General features: G+C 41.7%; 1 protein-coding gene across 2 annotated transcripts in view; it reads left to right on the forward strand.

Annotated features, from left to right (window-relative positions):
* Positions 1-19,323, forward strand: part of LIPH (lipase H) — a gene marked incomplete at its 5' end in the record, with an annotated part of 40,589 nt that overhangs the window by 20,317 nt on the left and 949 nt on the right. The window contains 6 exons of one of the 2 annotated variants that reach the window (XM_080654408.1): positions 3,517-3,618; positions 6,371-6,460; positions 8,943-9,110; positions 10,409-10,504; positions 12,265-12,376; positions 17,751-17,924. In XM_080654408.1, the coding sequence (XP_080510534.1) occupies positions 3,517-3,618; positions 6,371-6,460; positions 8,943-9,110; positions 10,409-10,504; positions 12,265-12,376; positions 17,751-17,924 (742 nt within the window). The remainder of the gene's footprint in view (positions 1-3,516; positions 3,619-6,370; positions 6,461-8,942; positions 9,111-10,408; positions 10,505-12,264; positions 12,377-17,750; positions 17,925-19,323) is intronic. The other variant, XM_080654409.1, reaches the window with a different exon arrangement.

Below are 19,323 nucleotides of genomic sequence, written 5' to 3' on the forward strand. Positions count from 1 at the left end.
ATATTTCCTTTTCCCTTTTGGGTACAAAGAACAGATGGCAGAATTTGCTTGTGCTCCTTTGCTGATTTCCATGGTATACATACTCCCACCTGAATTCAAGCTACCAACCAGACATCACTGACACAAAGTTCGGGGAGAAATGAGCAAAATTTACTCCCCAGTCCTAGTCCCAGACCACCACTGGCTTATTCTGCTTAACCCCCAGCTGCGCCCTTCAGCCTCCCAGCAAACCTGTTCCACAACTACTTTGAATGTTGAATGCAATGTGACCTGGCCTCTGACCATGGAAACTTCCCCAGCCTGCCTTCCTTCCACTTTCGGCCCACGTGGCCCTGCTCTGTGACCTGGACTCAGCCATTGGTCCACAGCTCAGTTTTCTTTCTCCACCAACTCCCCCAAATTCTCCTGATTTCTCATCCTCTCTGAGCCTCAGGGTCAATCTCAGCTGTCCCTGAGAGCAGTTTCAGGGGTCAAGCATTTATTTCCCTTTTCCACTCATCTCCCACTGCTTTGCTTGAGTGGGCTCACTGGATTATGGATTAGGAATCTGGCCTGCTACCCAAGGACACAGTGCATCCCACCTCCCAAGTATTGGATGGTTCTGCTTGTTAATTATCTAGGCCAGAATGGCTGCTTCATCTCTTCCCTGTCCCTTTCTTTCTCCTGCCCTTCCTTTTGCTTTTCCTGTCCAGGCACAGCTTCTGCATTTACTTTTCACTAATTTCTTCAACACAAGATGGCCGAGCATGAATAGATTTTAAAATATTTCAAGTACCCACATCACTTGATAATACATTAAATTTAATACTCAATCCTTTTTAAATTAAAAAAAAAATCATCACCAGAGGATATCTTTATTTATTTTAGAAAGAGAGGATGGGAGAGAGAGAGAGAGAGAGAGAAGAGAAACATCAACTGGTTGCCTCCTGTAAGCACCCCCACTGGCAATGAACCCGAAACCTAGGTATGTGCCCTGACCGGAATCAAACCCACAACCTCTTGGTTTGCTGGACTATGCTCCAACCAACTCAGCCACACCGGCCAGGGCTATTCTTAGGTGTTTGTTTATTTGTTTGTTTTTTTGTGATACATAGTTCTCTTTATAAACTCTGGTTGTAGGAACGGCTATTCTCAATCTTAAGTGCGTATAAAAGTCACCTTGGGGTGCTGATACAATGTTAGCTTGCTGAATCAGAATCTCTGTGGTTGGGGTCCAGGAGTTTACTGGGGTGTCCAATATAGTAGCCACTAGCCACATGTGGTTTGAATGTGGCTAATGCAAATTGGGATGTGCTGTAAGAGCAAAATACACACTGGATCTTGAAGACTTAACTACCAAAAAATACTTAAAAATCTCAAATTTTTAATATTGATTACATGTTGAAATAATATTTAGGTATATTGGGTTAAATAAACTGGATTAAATAAAATGTATTATTAAAATTAATTTTCCTTGTTTTTTACTTTTTTAAAATGGCTGCTTGAGATTTTAAAAGTATATTTTACAAGTGTGGCTCCCATTATATTTTTCTTGGGCAGCACTGCCTTAGAGAGTTCATGGTGACCTTGGGGATGAGAGTAAGAGGCAGGCCCCCGAAACTGCATGCAAAATGTTTGATGTCATCAAATTCTCAAACCAGTTAAATTCTGCAGTAAAAGACAGGGATCACTATCTAAACTCATTTCTGGTGATCTTAAGAGCAACAAGAAAGAGCTCAATTTTTCCCATTTTGTCTCTATCCTACAATAATCTCAACATGTTCTGAATTCAGATCTAGGAGTCCTCTTATAAGTCTTCTGAAGTAGCTATTAATTCTACCTCCACTTTACAGATAAGGAAACTGAGGTTCAGAGAGGTAAAGTAACCTGCCTGAGGTCACACAGCTGGCTGTCATTAGTTTTGGGGCTCCATATTACATCTATCTGACTCCAGTGGTCTCTGCCCACACCAAGTACAGCTTACCTGTGATTTTTGGCTGACATTGTAAACTCATCATTTGCTATGGCTTATCACTAAGGAGAGCATTATGTCCAAGTTTGTTGTGACAGTCCCCATTTGTGCCTTGGGTCCTGGTATAATTATTAACAGCGCCTTCATGACTCTTAAAATTGCCATGTTGGACTTTATATAGCAAGCTGATTTATCAGCCGCGGGTCTGGAGGCTGCTGTAAACTGGGCTCTCACTGTTCATTTTCTTACACCGGAAGTGGTGCTGTCTTCTGTGCAGAGCAGGCTTCCCCAGCAAACTCTTTGCAAGGTTATGCATTTCTCTTTTTTTGTTGAGAGGATCCTGTGGACCTGGGTGCCTGGCTGTTCATCCATCTCCTCCCTCATCAGTTTCATTGGGAGCAGACAGAAAAATAAGAAAAGCTGGGGGTGAGGGTGGAGAAGGAGCTAAGGAAACAAAGCAGATAAAGATAAGCCTCAAGGAAGCAAGAGTGTTGAGAGGGTAGAAATGGAGAAATTGAGGCTAGACCCAGGAAAGTTGAGGCAAATATGCTATCACTTGGATTTTTATATGAAACACCAGGAAATGGGGAGATGTCATTTAACATGACATTCATACATAAAATCTTCCCTAAGTCCCTTGAAACTTTCTTCACTCCAGGCTTCTAGTAAGTGGGGCCTGTTGGCCCTCCGGTGTTTGTTTCTGTTTGTTTTTTAGTTTAAAGTTTTTATTTTGTGGTTATAGCGTCATGGGAGCTGCTGTCTTGTTTTTACAGCTGTTTCATAATGATGGCGAGGAACGCCCAGCGAACACTGACCGAGGGCAAGAAATCAGTTCAGGCATTTATGGGATGGGTCAGTTCTATAGGAATTGACACCCACATTGTTTCCCTCCTCGATACCTGGTCTGATACCATGCTGACAGGAGAGTTTCACTCTTTCCTATCGAGCTTGCCAGACTCAGTGCAATAAAACCGAGAGCTCCACAGAGAGAGGTGATTGCATTGTGAGTCTGTGGCTCTGGTTAAGACACTTGATCTCCCTGAACCTCAGTTCATTCATATGTAAAATAAGAAAGATAATAGCTACCCTGGCTCCCTCACAAGCTTGTGATGTGCAGCTTATGAGCTGGTATATGTGAATACAAATTAAAACTGTGAAGAAAAAAAGGTTTAGTGAAGTTTCTGGATCATTTAAAATGAGATAAAGATACTGGTAAGTATAGTGTTTGCTTTTTATATGCACCCTTCAGTGCTTTTTCCTGAGCAACCAGTTTATGTTCCCCTGTCCTCCATATGTCTGTGTACTCTCTGCTGTTGAGCTGTGCACAAGCTATACCTCCTGGTGGAATCTGGATGCCGTCCTGGGGCACTGCCAGGGTAACCACCTCTACTGTGGGAAAAGGCTAGAGGGTTGTGGAAAGTAGCCTGACGGAGCAGGATGGGAATGTGGGCGCTTGCCCACTCGGGGGTGCCCTGCAGCCTGTGAGCCTTCTTCAAGGAGAGGGATCAAAAGCTGCAGGTGACTCATGGCGTGGGGCTGCCAGACCAGCTCTGTTTTCCTTCCAGGCCTCGACCCTGCCGGCCCTTTATTCAACGGAAAACCGCCCGAGGACAGATTAGATCCCAGCGATGCACAGTTCGTTGACGTCATCCATTCCGACATTGATGGTAACATTCCCATGCTTGTGAGTCAGGGACCCCCTCACCCAGACTCCCGTGGAGTCTTCTCCTGGGGGACTATCATGCAGGGGCAGATCAAGTTCCTCCAGATTCCCTTTTCCTATGGAGCAGAGTTCCAAAGCCACAGAAATCTTGAAGGGAAGATTTCTGTGGATCTTGATGCAGGCACCCAGGATAGCTTGCTGGAGTGGAGGTGCTTTTCCCGACATCTCTTCCTATTATTTTTATTTTTTAAAAATATTTTTTATTGATTTCAGAGAGGAAGGGAGAGGGAGAGAGAGATAGAACCATCAATGATGAGAAAGAATCATTGATGGCTACCTCCCGCACGCCCCACACTGGGGATCAAACCCACAACCCCGGCATGTGCCTTGACCAGGAATAGAACTGTGACCTCCTGGTTCATAGGTTGACGCTCAACCAGTGAGCCAATGCGGCTGGGTTTCTTCTTATTTTTAAAGTGGTCATCTTGACCAATCAAGGACTGTCTGCTTTGCACAGTTTGTGGACAAATGTTTCCAGATGTACAACTGGATCTCTATGCATGATTTCCTATTTTTTTGTTGGTTCTTTCTCATTATTTTCCTAAACTGAAATACATAGTCCTATGTTTGATAGCTCTACACAGAGTGATTGATTCTGAACTACCAGCTCTCAATGGACCTTCCTGGCCATTTCTAGCTTTTATGGTGCTGATTTCCTATCTGGGATTGGGTGCGCGTCATGGGGTTTGGGTGATGTTAAGAATGGGTCTTTATATCTAGCATTCCGAGAGAAGAGGTGGAGTAGGAACTTGGGGAGGGCTGAGAGGACAGAGCAGAGTGATCATTTAATTGTACTCCCTTTTTGTGATACAACCACCTTAAAAAATAACCTTGATCACCTTTCTTGGTGTGGTATTCAGCAGTTGTTTGCCTTAGAAAAAATGTTTCTGTGAAACAGCTATATTCTTACCGTGTAGTTGCAGAGTATTATCTTAAGGGCAGTACCTCACTGCCATCTTAATGCTTGATGGAATAGAGCAATTCATCTTTTATTTTTGTAGAGAAAGTGAAATTTGAAGCATATAAACTTTGTAGTAGGCAGAGATGGACTCAAATCCCAGATTTTGTTCTTTCTAGTGGGTCACATTTGTCCCTGAAGTCCTCTGAGCCCCAGCCTCTTCATCTGTAAGTTACTTCATCTGAACTTACCAATGGCTACTTTGCAGACATTGTGAAATTAGAAAGTGTGCAAAACACCTCATATCATGCCCACAAACACATACAGGTTCTCAATAGATAATTATTATTATTGCAATGATGTAAACATTATTTATATACACATATAAATAATCTTTTTAATCAAACATTTTACTGATTATGTGGGGTCTCAAATTTAAAGGGAATAAGCAGTTATTAAATCTACTAGAGGCCCAGTGCATGAATTCGTGCACAGGTGGGGTCCCTCGGCCTGGCTGGTGATCCGGGCCTGCCAGCCAGGGGGAGGGACAGCGGGAGGTTGGCTGGGCCACAGGAGGTTGGCTGTGGGAGTGCACTGACCACCAGGGGGCAGCTCCTGCTTTGAGCGTCTGCCCCCTGGTGGTTAGTGCGCATCATAGCGACCAGTCGACTGATCATTTGGTTGACTGGTCATAATGGTCGCTTAGGCTTTTATTTATATATAGATAATTTTTTAGGTCCCTGATTTCTGGAAGAGTTTCCAATCCTTTGCCATCCTAGATCCCAATTTTTTAAAGAGTTTTTTCTACTAAGTAAAAGTTCATTTTTCCCGGTTTCTTATTCATTAAAGATTTACACAAATGCAAGTAGAGGCTCAGGAAATAGAGGGTTTCAGGCAAATGTAAAGAAGAAAAGTATCGCTCTGGCTGGTGTTGCTTAGTGGTTGAAGCATTGGCCCACACACCAAAGGGTCAAGAGTTTGATTTCCCGTCAAGGGTGGGTTTCTGGGTTGCAGGTTCGATCCCTGGCCCCAGTTGGGGTGTGTGTGGGAGGCAACCAATCCATGTGTCTCTCTAATATCAATGTTTCTCTCCCTCCCTCCTTCCTTCCCTCCCTTCCACTCTCTCTAAGAATCAATGGAAAGAATATCCTAGGCCAGTGGTCGGCAAACTCATTAGTCAACAGAGCCAAATATCAACAGTACAATGATTGAAATTTCTTTTGAGAGCCAAATCTTTTAAACTTAAACTTCTTCTAACGCCACTTCTTCAAAACAGACTCGCCCAGGCCGTGGTATTTTGTGGAAGAGCCACACTCAAGGGGCCAAAGAGCCGCATGTGGCTCGCGAGCCACGGTTTGCCAACCACTGTCCTAGGGTAAGGGTGAGGATTAACAAAAAAAGAAAAAGAGAGAGAAATGTTGATCTGATTCCAGCATTGAGCACCTCTCCAAACCACTAGTTTACAGACATAGCTCTTCATTTCATGGGGTTCTCTTATCAGCCTTGCAGTGAATGAGTGACCAAGCTATCTTATGTCTTTACAAATATCAGAAATAAATTCCATCACTATCTTCATAGTCTCTTATTAGAGAGAGAGTGTGTGTGTTTGTGTGCAGCAATGATGCTCTTTAACTAGTTAGGTAACTGGGCAAAATATTTAAGTAGGTATAATAATAGTAACAACAACAACAACAACAACAACAACAATAATACAGCCCTTGCCCATATCCTGCAGGCAAATGAGCTATGAGATGTGCAAAGTTCAAAGCAGTGTAAAGCATAGTATATTCTCTTTCAGCCCTGGGCTACAAGGAACCATTAGGAAACATAGACTTCTATCCAAATGGAGGATTGGATCAACCTGGTTGCCCCAAAACAATATTTGGAGGTAAGTTCAGATACTTTATATTTTGTAAAATAGTGGTTTTTAAAAAGCATATTTTAAAAATCTGATATCCTATGTGGGGTAGTTATTAATAGAAAAAGATTCCTCAAATAGTAGAGGTAGTATAAATATGTTACAAATTATATTTATTACTCAAATATACATTTAGTTAATAACCATAACCAAATGATTAAAAGCTGTTATGAATTATCTGTCCCTCTTGAAAAGATGTGTCTTTGACCTAGAAATCTCTCTTAGAGAAATAATAGGAAATGTAGACAAAAATTAGAGTGCAAAGGTATTCAACACAGTGTTATTTATAATAGTTAATTTTTTAGAAATTAATCTAAGTGTCCAACATAGACAAATTATTAAATGAATATGGTACACCCACACAAAGGAATATAATTGTTAAAAGTCATATTTTAGAGATTAATGAAAATGCTCACAATATGATGTTAAAAAGAAAAAGATAAAAACTCTATAGTTTGATCCCAACTTATTTTTAAACTAGAGACCCGGTGCATGAATTCGTGCACCAGTGGGGTGCCTCAGCCTGGCCTGCGGGATCGGGCCGAAATTGGCTCTCTGACATTCCCCAAGGGGTCCCGGATTGTGAGAAGGCACAGGCCAGGCCGAGGGACCCCCACCAGTGCACAATCAGGGCCAGACAGGGATGTAGGAGGTTGGCCAGCCAGGGAGGGACATGGGAGGGCTCCAGGGCATATCCAGCCCATCTCGCTCAGTTCCAATTGGCTGGACCCAGGAGCAAGCTAACCTACCAGTTGGAGCATCTGTTCCCCTGGTGGTCAGTGTACATCATAGCGAGCGGTTGAGTGGCCTTAGCATATCATTAGCATATTATACTTTGATTGGTTGAATGGCCAACTTAGCATATATAGAACTAGAGGCCCTGTGTATGAAGTTCTTGCACAGGTAGGGTTCCTAGGCCTGGCCAGTGATCAGGGCTGATCTGTGGGGAGACTGGTGGGGTGATTGGGGAGCCCCTGCTGGCACCTGCCTTGGCTGGCCTGGGGCCTGTGGGCTGGGGGCAGCTCCTGCATTGAGCGTCTGCCCCCTGGTGGTCAGTGTGCATCATAGTGACCCGTTGTTCTGTTGGTCATTCTGCTGTTCGGTCTATTTGCATATTAGGCTTTTATTATGTAGGATGTGTATTTGTACAGATGTAAGTATAGAAAAGAAGACTAAATTTAAATGCTCCAAACAATTATTAGGGTGATCTCTAGACATTTAGACTTCTATGAGATTTTCACATCATTATTTTCTATTTTCTAAATGAGCATAGATTACTTTTATAATGGGAAAAACCTCACAAAACAAAAATGGGTAGTTGGAGGACAACATAAAAGTGGGGTGTGGGACCAAATGAAAAACCTGTCCTTCAGTGTTCTAAATATTTATTTCACCATTGCTATAGATAGTTAAACAATCCTGGAAATAATTCTAGAAAAAGATGATCTTGTTACACAATGGTAGCTATATATGGCCCCATGGGAATGATGTAGTTTTTGAAAATGATCCCGATGAAATGGCATAATAGGGCCAACCATATGGTACCATAAATGGTAAGCAGTCCTGTCCTGTGTGATATAGTGTAACTACATCCAAGAGCAGACAAAGATAACATGCTCCGCTTATAAAGGGGATCCTCTGTATTGTTATTAGCTTCATTGTTTTTGCAAGTGGGAGATCTAGGAATAATCAATAAATATTGGCTTCCTAAGTGGGCATAAGAGGACTTTGGAGAAAGAGGAAATGTTGTTCTGACTCCAGCATTCAGTGCCGCTACAAACCACTAGCTCATAGACATAGCTCCTCTTTTCACGGGATTCGGTTTCCCATTCAGATCCTTACCTCTTACCGCCATTGATTACCCATCTTTGGGACCTTTTCTGAGTGACTTCATCTGGACCCAGGGTGGAGTCATCCATCATCCTTTCCCAAAAGCTATCTCTTCTTCCTTCTCATCTTGGGGATATTCCTCTACCTTTCCCTCCTTCTCCCCCCAATGGCTTCTTTTTTTGATATCTTGAATAGTTTAAATGTACTTGCATACTTGTCTTCTGCTAAAAACCTCTGGGGAATCTCTGACTACCATTGAATTTTTCTTCTCCATTTCACTGACAAAGGAAGGACATAGATCAAGTCCTGATTCTACCACATAATAACTGTGTGACCTTGGTCCAGTCATTGAACCTCTTTGAGTCTCAAAGTCCTGCTCGATAAAACGGGGACAGTCATGCCTGTCATCTTTTCTCCTGTCACTTATTAGCATGAATTCTGATCTATGGGTTTTCATAAGGACTGAATAGAATAGAATATACTGTAGCTGTTAATACAGTGCCTGGTATATAGGAGACATGACAAATTGTGTTTGCGTGTGTGTGTGTACATATCGTCTGTTATATGCTATTATTAAATGCTACAACTGCTCTACTCTTTACTCATTCCTTTCACAACCCAGGAATGCAGTACTTTAAGTGTGACCACCAGAAGTCCGTGTATCTGTACCTCTCTTCCCTGAGAGAGAACTGCACTGTCACTGCATATCCCTGCGACTCCTACAGGGATTATAGGAATGGCAAGTGTGTCAGCTGTGGCATACCACAAAAGGAGTCCTGTCCACTCCTGGGTAAGTCCAACAAGCAGTTTTTCTTCTGGTTAACAAAGAGCAAATTTTTGGTAGGAATCCCAGCACCATTTTACTATCTAAAAATAAGCCTGCAAATTGTGTGCTCTTGGAAAATTTATATAGTCAGCTTTTTCTAGCCAATTTGTTCTGTAAAGTACTGTGGGGTCTTCTACTCAATGTTAGAAAAGCAACCTGTGTAGGATTTCATCCAGAAGGCAGTGCAACCTCTCTGGACACTATTCTAGCATGAAAAAGAAGGTTCTAGAAAAGTTTCTAAGCCCACCCAGGGCACAATCACCTTATGTAGCCTGCTCCCTTGGGGACAGGAATGCCCTCTCCTTGCACACAACCTCTTTGATCCCTTCAGTCACATGAGCCTTGCAGAATTACTCCTTCCAACAAGTTGTGTCTGTAAGTGCCTTCATAGCATACTGACTCTCGTGTGCATTGTACGGGGGTGGGATGGGGTGATGGATACTGTGGAGACTGCTGGGATATTTGCTAAGGGTTAATAGAAACATTTCAGGTGGTGTGGACCTTGGAACCAGAGAGTTATGAGAATTTTCTAATTGCTCCCAAAGGAAAAACCCAAGTTAATGTCAGAGCGTTCTGTAGACAAGGGATTCTCAACCCTGATTATGCATTGGAATTACCTAGAGAGCTTTAAAAAAATACTGATGCATGGGTCCCACCCCAGTTCAAGTCAGAAGGCAGAGGCAGTTCTATAGGAGTGGGGACAGAAGAGAGAGAGTGAGGCCACACTGATGTATTGAGGGCACTCAATCTTCTTCCTGAAGTCACATGCGTGAAGGAGGACATTCATCTGCTTGATGACATAGTCACTTGGCAAACCCAGGTTCTATGCAGTTTAGGGGCTCGATTGCAGTTCAAGAAAGCACATTGCTTTGCAGGAGTGATGCTGTTCTAGGTCCCTGAATCTGTTTAAGCTATAAAATGAATGTTTTATGGAAAAATATCAGCACTATTTTTAGTCTGCTCCACTTTTCCACCTATGCTACTGAGAACCAGGCTGGGTGATGTAATGTCAGTGGAAAGGAGGGAAAACCATGGTAGGGCCCTTTTGTATGCCCCAGCTCTTAGGGATCGGGTAGTGAGTAGAGTGTGGTGGGTGCTGGGCAGGCACTGCCCTGGTGGCCCTTTGGGTCCTCACCATGAGGCGTGAGGGAAATTATCTCAGTGGTGATGGAAGCCACACTCAATGTTCTTGCTGTCTCCCCAACTGCTTTTACGTTTATGTAATACATGTTACCGTTACACTTTTCCAACTTGTTTTGTAGGCTATTATGCTGATAATTGGAAAGACTATTTAACGGCGAAAAACCCTCCTATGACTAAAGCATACTTTGACACAGCTGAGGAGAAACCGTTCTGCAGTGAGTGGTGAATGTGGTTGCTTTTGCCCAACCCCTTTATTTTTGGAATGGCTGAGTCTCAGCTTCGCAGCTACTTCTTAGTAAATGCAGGCCATGGTGCAGTGTGGACTTTGGAGCTGGAAAGACCTAGGCTGAATACTGAAACTACATCATAGCTGTGCGACCTTAGTCAAGACATTTGACCTTGCTGAGTCTCAATGTCCTGCTAGGTCGAATGAGGATAAGAATGTCTATCTTCTGGGTAATAAGGATTGAAATAGCAACAAAGTTGTTAGCTTCATTGGATGGCCATTGTAACATCTTCCAGAAAATTGCTTGATCTCCCAGAGACATAAGATTGGCTCTAGGAAAAATCGGGTGTCAGCCACATCTATGGGTGGATCAGCTCCACCTCTAAAGCAACTATGATGACCTTCAAAAGACATTTAGAGATTGGGTATTCCAGATGGGAGCTAAATGGGATAATAGATAAGATGGCCTGAGAAGCAAGGAATTTTCCCCGACAGATGTATGTCTTATCTCCCTTTTCACTTTTAATCTTATCTCCCTTTTCACTTTTCTTGGGAGCAACACTTGTAAAAGAGGCTGCAGATCACTGGGTTTCCCTCCTTCTTTAGAGCCACATATGGCAGCCAAGGGTTTTGTGTCTGCCAGGTCCAAATGGAGCAGGCCCTTGAGAAATAATGGGTCATAAAATGGCAACTCCAGGGCTTACCTTTCTCCTTTGTGGGACAGCCATCTCCCTGAGCCTCTTTCCCCTTCTCTACAAGTCTGACCAAGAGATAGCAAATTTGAATGTCATAGTGGGATCCTATCTTCCCAAAGCATACTTGACCGTGGTGAGCAAAGAGTGAGGAGGAAGAAGAGTTCTCTGACACATCATGCACTCTCATTTATTGAGTAGGAATTTAATGGGTATCTATAAGGTATTATTGCTGAGATTATAAAGAGGAATAATCTTCCCTTTATTCCTTCCCATTTATTGTTGTAGTATATTTTAGTTTTATCATTTTTTTGTAACCCCATAAGACACTATTCAGGCAATATTTATATAGAATGTACCCATTCATTTACCACATTTTGATTATCATTTTTTTCTTGCATTTTTAAAATACAGTAAAGTGTGCTGACTAATACTGGGAGAATCCCAGAGCATGATAAGAATTCCAAGAGGTAGACCTGACTTATCTGAGGGTCAATGAAGGCCTCCTGGACGAAGTGACATTAAGCTGAAACCTGATGGATGAGTTGGCAAAGGTGGCAAAGGAGTGTCCAAGTGAGGGGAAGGCTCAGGAGCAAGAGGGAGCTTGGCAGTGCAGGTGGTGTGGCATGACCAAAGAAATGAAGAGGGAGGCTGAATCGCTGGTGGATGTGGCCCAGGCTGGGGAAGACCTTGACAGCTGTGGAGGGTCTCTACATGGCCCCCTGGTTGGTTTATTCTAAAATGGGCAGGGATTAAAGTGAACCTGTCACTCAGCAGTAGGCCATGAGACTTTGTTCAGTAGGTGGGAGCACTGTTTCAATGGTGATGCCTAAACATGGCAACTGGATACCATTGGGTTCTGCTGTCACTCAAGCCATCTTTACCAAAGGGAATAGAAAGGAATTTTAGAAAATTCTGCCCTGATGTTGGCAGAGAAACTAGAGAGGAATTTAAAAAGAGACTCAGTTATTAGGGAGGTTGGGTTTTTAGGAACTGGCCCTTTAAGAGAGCAGTTGGGAGTATCTCTCTCTTACCATGTTTTCTCCTGGTTTTGCAGTATATCATTACTTTGTGGATATTATAACTTGGAACAAGAACATAAGAAGAGGGTCCATTACAATCAAATTGAAAGACAAAGCTGGAAATACCACAGAATCCAAAATTGATCAGTAAGTTGGGTTGGGATCATTTACAGTTTGCTATTTTCCTTTTTTGCTCAGAGAAATTCCAAATATACCTATTTTCTTATTTACATGTCTGTACTTTTCTTTGTTTTACAAAAGGTATAAGGGGACATATTGTTTAGTTGCTTCCTGTGGCTCTTGATCTCCCAGGATCTTTACAAATGGAATTGGTGCAAGGGTTTATTACCCCTGCCTCCTCTCTTCCTCTTTCCCTCCCTTCTTTCCCTTTCCTACTTCCACCCTTCACCCTCCCTTCCTTTTCTCCCTCTTCTCCTTCATTCCTTTGTTTAATTTAAGCATTTAATTACAAAACTCATCTTTGCTTGCTGTAAAGGATTTAAACAGTAAAGGAGTATGTAAACTAAAAGTGCAAATTCTTGGTCCATCCCAACAATCCCACCCCCACAGGCATCCACCCCCATACACATATGTTTCTATTCTTTTATGAGCTCATACTATACAAAAACATATTTACATATATACACACACACATATAGGTAAACATATGTATATGTTTCTGAAACTCAGAAAATGTAACTTGCAATTGAATATTGGAAACACCCTAAAACTCCCACAGGGAGGAAATGGTTAATTTAAATGTTCCCATATAACAGAATACCATTCATGCTTTGGGATTATTTATGAAACACATTAAATGAAATGTATACTAAGTGAAACAATTCAGGATATCAAATTATGTCAAGTATAAAATGCAACATGTATTATCTATGTATAAAATTTTATTTAATTTAATAAAAATGAAATAGAAACATACCAAAATATTAGATTGCGAGGAGAAACCAAGATGGCGGCATAGGTAAACACCTAAACTGCTGCCTCGCACAACAATATCAAAACTACAACTAAAAGACAAAACGGACACCATCCAGAACCACAGTAAAGCTGGCTGAGTGGAAATTCTACAACTAGAAGAAAAGAGGAAAGCACACTGAGACTCAGGAGCTGCAAAAGGCTGAGGTACAGAGACGCGCACACGGAAGAATGGGCGGCTGTGTGCACGAGCAGCTGAGTGCGTGGCTGGCTTTCTAAACCAGGAGGGAGACGGAACCTCCCGACTGCACTGAACTCCAGTCCCAGGCGAGACTCTGGGAAACCAAACTCATTCGGGGGGAATCTGGACTGTCAGGAAAAGAGAAAGCACTCTGAGACTCGGGAGCTGCAGAAGGCAGAGATCCGGAGGCGCGCGCGTGCAGAGAGGATTGACTGCTGAATGCACAGGCGGCTGAGTGCGCAGCTGACTTTCTAAAGTGGGAGGGAGACGGAGCTCCCGACTGCGCTGAACTCCAGTTCTGGGCGAGTTTCTGGGAACCCAGACTCATTCGGGGAGAAACTGGACTGTGGCAGTGGGCGAAACTCAAGGGTGGCTTTCTCTCAGAGGTTCTTGCAGCGATTACTGAGGGACACTGAGACACAGGGGCCTCATAGGGCAGGGCTGACGGGAAACCAAGGCTGTCTGCTCCACCCTGAAACTCCGCCCCATCCAAACTGAGCACAGAGGCTTTTGCAATTTTGCAAGGCTTGTCTCATAAGGGTGTCTCCAGCACAGAAGTTCTCCCAGCGTAGACACAGCTGATCCTCACAGCCAATTGGCCTGGAGGTCAATTCCTCCCAGTGATACCAACAACAATCAAGACTTAACTACAACAAGGCTGTGCACACAGTCCACAAAGGGGTACACCAAGAGTGTCCACCTCAGGTAACTGGGGAGGCTGAGCCACTGGGCCCTATAGGACACCTAGCACACAAAGCTACTCTATCAACTCAGGGAAGCAGCGAAAATGCGGAGACAAAGAAACAGATCACAAACGAAAGAAATGGAGGAAAGCAAACGACTGGATATAGAGTACAAAACCACGGTTATAAGGTTTTTCAAGAATTTCCTAGAAAAGGCCGATAAATTTAGTGAGACCCTCAAGGATATGAAAAAGGACCAACTAGAAATTAGGCATACACTGGCTGAAATAAAAAATATTATACAGAGACCTAACAGCAGACTAGAGGACCGCAAAAATCAAGTCAAAGATTTGAAATACAAAGAAGCAAAAAACACTCAGCCAGAAAAGCAAAAAGGAAAAAGAATCCAAAAATTTGAAGGTAGTGTAAGGAGCCTCTGGGACAACCTCAAGCGTACCAACATCCGAATTATGGGGGTGCCAGAAGAAGAGAGAGAGCAAGATACTAAAAACCTATTTGAAGAAATAATGACCGAAAACTTCCCCCACCTAGTGAAAGAAATAGACTTACAAGTCCAGGAAGTGCACAGAACCTCAAACAAAAGGAATCCAAAGAGGACCACACCAAGACACATCATAATTAAAATGCCAAGAGCAAAAGACAAAGAGAGAATCTTAAAAGCAGCAAGACAAAAACAGTTAATTACCTACAAGGGAGCACCCATATGATTGTCAGCTGATTTCTCAATAGAAACTATGCAGGCCAGATGGGAGTGGCAAGAAATATTCAAAGTGATGAATAGCAAGAACCTATAACCAAGATTACTCTACCCAGCAAAGCTATCATTCAGAATTGAAGGTCAGATAAAGAGCTTCACAGATAAGAAAAAGCTAAAGGAGTTCATCACCACCAAACCAGTATTATATGAAATGCTGAAAGGTATTCTTTAAGAAGAGGAAGAAGAAGAAAAAGGTAAAGATAAAACTTATGAACAACAAATACATATCTATCAACAAGTGAATCTAAAAATCAAGTTAATAAAAAATCTGATGAACAAAATAAACTGGTGAATATAATAGAATCAGGGGCATAGAAAGGGAGTGGACTGACAATTCTCGGGGGAAAAGGGGTGTGAGGGGTGCAGGAAGAGACTGGACAAAAATCGTACACCTATGGATGAGGACAGTGAGGGGGAGGTAAGGGCAGAGGGTGGGGTGGGAACCAGGTGGAGGGGAGCTATGGGGGGAAAAAAGAGGAACAATTGCAATAATCTGAGCAATAAAGATTCATTAAATTAAAAATATACATATTAGATTGCCCCTTGAGTTGTGGAAATATGAGTGCTTTCTTTCAGTTTCTCTTTATTTTTTCAATTTTCTATATATTGTATATATGTATTATATATGTATATTTATATAATGTTTAAAATTGTTAATTAAAAATTGTTTCATCTATTATTTTTACAATTGAGAAAAAAACAAAGAAATCAAAACTCTTTAAGCAAAAAAAACTTGAGGTTTATTTTATTCATTTTATCAGAAAATGTTTCCTGGTTTCTGTTGTCTAGTAGGTATTTGGGTGGTCTCTTGGCCTTACCCATAGAGGACCAAGTAGAATGTCATCTGAAACTGGCAATTGCCTTATGGATTCACTGTGTAGATAGAGACAGTGTAGATGGGTGATTTAGAGGTGACTTTTCAAATATATTTTTATTGATTTCAGAGAGGAAGAGAGAGGGAGAGAGATGTAGAAACATAAGTGCTGAGAATCATTGATCGACTGCCTCTTGCATGCCCCCTACTGGGGATTGAGCCCGCAACCCGGGCATGTGCCATGACTGGGAATTGAACTGTGACTTCCTGGTTCATAGGTCCATGCTCAGCCACTGAGCACCACCGGCCAGGCGAGGTGACTTTTTTAAAATGTATCCTTGGATAATAATAATAGCCTTTGTTTATTGAAGTAAGTGCATTACACACATTAGTGAATGCAGTTCTCACTAAAACCCTGTGAGGTAGTATTACCATCTCTATTGTATAAATGAGGAAAGTGATTTGGCCAGTATCACACAGCTGGCTGATCAGGGTGAATGAGGTGAAAGCAGAGACAGATCTGTTCAACCCCAAAGCCCATAGCTTTAATCACTACATTATAGATTATACAGTATTCCTAAGCTGTATTGCTCCTTCCACCCCACCATTGTTAGGATTTGTGAGTAGTGGGGTTTTGGGGGATCTTCATTGATCTATTTCAATGATCGCACTATAGTGTCAGTGTCCTCATACCTACAGTGGGGCAGCATTTTCAGGGAGGGCACCCTAGGTGTAGCACATCTTGAAGAATAGCCTCAGGTAGTTTCTGAGCTGTGACCTTCAGTGAGGAAGCGAGGCAGAGACCTCATCTGGAGATTCTAGGAAATAGCAGGGGAGATCATGCAGTTATATAATGGAGAGTGTTCACTTAGCAAAATGTGAGTATTCATGTCAATAATTGCTTACATACTTACCTGTCTTAGGAGTTTTAATTTTACATAGTAAATTTCTTCCAAGTAGGGACTCCTAAATTTGGAGGTTTTTAAAATCTTGATTACGATAGAGACCTTAACATCTTCATATTAGTCATGTTTAATCATTCTCATTTTAGTCATGTTTGTGAAAAAGTCATCACCAATGACAGAATATATGGGAATATAAGGAAATACTTGTTTTATTATGTGGGAAATAATGGCTACTTTTTTTGCAAGGTAAACTTTGACATTTTAGTATTATTTTTACAATTTAAGGTGAAGGAAATGATATTACAGTATGTACTTTGAGTTTATCCAGTCTTACCAGGCTATGGGTGCAAATGGAGTCACATTCAAGGTGATTATCTGCCTGATGACTCTTTTTATAGCTACGCTTTACATGTATTTCTTGTTTTTAACCTTTTAAGAAATTGAAATATAATTCACATCCTATAACAGTCATCCTTTATTTTTTTAAAATATATTTTATTGATTTTTTACAGAGAGGAAGGGAGAGGGAGAGAGAGAGTTAGAAACATCAATAAGAGAGAAACATCAATTAGCTGCCTCCTGCACACCCCCTACTGGGGATGTGTCCGCAACCAAGGTACATGCCCTTGACCGGAATCGAACCTGGGACCCTTGAGTCTGCAGGCCGACACTCTATCCACTGAGCCAAACCTGTTAGGGCAACAGTCATCCTTTAAAAGCATCTGTTTCCTTGTCTGTGAAATGAAGATAATAATACTCACCTTGCAGTAATTTTCAGGGGGTTGGAGACATGTGTCAAGAGTTGAGGATGCTGCCTGGCTATTGTAGGCAGCACATGCCTCTCTAAAGTCATAGCATTTCCTTAGTCCTGGGGTCAGCAGTGCTTGGGAAGCCAGTGGACTTTGCCCACGAAAGTCGGCTATTGCAGGCTATGGAGTCAAATGGCTGCCTGCTTACTGATTTGTAAGTTTCAAAACTCTTTCACTAGCTATCAATATCCATTTAAAAATAGTATTTCTGAAGGCCTGGGGTGGGGGGGGCAGGGGCAGGCTAGAGGGATTCAATGGGAGGGGGGGAGGAAAGGGAACATATGTAATATTTTCAACAATAAAGAATTGTTAAAAAAATAAAAATAAGTAAAATAAAAATAGTATTTCTTCCTTCTAGTGAACCTGCAACATTCCAGAAATACCACCAAGTGAGTCTGCTTGCAAGGTTTAGTCGAGACCTGGATAAAGTGGCAGCCATTTCCCTGGTGTTCTCTACAGGATCTGTAGTAGGCCCGAGGTACAAGCTCAGGATTCTCCGGATGAAGTTAAGGTCACTTGACCATCCAGAGAGGTGAGCCATACATAGGCAGGGTTTGACAAGCCCCTGTTTTCCAAAGATGTTGTTGGTTCTTGTCCAGTCTGCTTGGTCTAATGCTATAATTGGCCTTCATCAATCACAATGAAGGAAGTGAAGAGTTTTCCAAAAATAGACTTGATAAAAACAAGTAGCCCAGCAATCCAAGGAAATTTTACTAGTATGCATTTAAAAATAAATGACCCAATCAATAGTCCAAAGAAATAATTGTCCTTATATGTATAGTTATACAATTCCTCCCTAACCACTTTACCCACATTGCTTTGCAAGTTGCTAATTTGTTGTAGAAAAGAAAGTCTCATAATTCAGCAAACTGATAGAACAGGTCCTGGTATAAAAAAAATGGTATAGAACAATTAGAATATTTTATTCCATTGGTACAGTATGAAAGTTAAATTTGATAACTGCACTGAGAATGTCCTTGTTCTTAGGAAATACACACTGAAGAATTAAGTGGTAAATGACCTATTCTAAATTGGTTTTAAAAAAAAGTAAACAATGAGTGTGTTTGTGTGTGCATGCGTGAGTGTGTGTGTGCATGTGTGTGTGTTTGTGTAGAGACAGAGACAAAGGAGAGAAGAAAAGGCTGAGATGGTATGTATGTTTAGTGACTAATGCCACATATAGTTCTAACATCCAACATCAGGCACAAGGGAGACAGGAAGCGATGTGAGCAGTTAATACTTTATAAATTCCCTTCTCCTGAAGGTTTAGGAAACCCTAAAACATTTAATAATACAAGTCTCTTCTCAGGTTTAGGGTACACTAAAACATTTAATAATATAAGTTTCTTTTAATACTTTTTTCTCTGATTACCAAAGGGATACATATTCATTTAAAAATTTTGGAAAGTGCAGAAAGTGTTAGGAAGTAGAGAAACATCACCCATAATGTCATTCTTCAGAGGCAATCACTGTTAACATTTTTGGTTATTTCTTTCTAATCTGCTTTCTATTACTGTTATTTTTAAAAAGTATGTTTTCATTGATTTTGAGAGAGAGAGAAAGGGAGAGAGACAGAGAGATAGAAACATCAATGAGAGAGAAACATTGATCGACTGTCTCCTGCATGAACCCTACTGGGGATTGAGCTCAGAACCTGGCATGTGCCCTGATCAGGAATCGAACCAGTGACCTCTTGGTTCCTGGGTCGACCCTCAACTGCTGAGCTACACTGGTTGGGCTCTATTACTGTTCTTAAACCTAGTTGACGTTATGTGTCAAATAAATTTTTACATCCTGTTTTTTTGTTGTTGTTGCTGTTACTTTGCTTATTTGCCATAAGCATTTCCCTATAACATCCTATCTAATAAAGAGGTAATAGTGCTCGCTTCGGCAGCACATATACTAATAAGAGATAATATGCAAATTGACCA

Source organism: Plecotus auritus, assembly GCF_963455305.1.
Source record: "Plecotus auritus genome assembly, chromosome: 2".
In the NCBI taxonomy this organism is placed as follows: Eukaryota; Metazoa; Chordata; class Mammalia; order Chiroptera; family Vespertilionidae; genus Plecotus; species Plecotus auritus.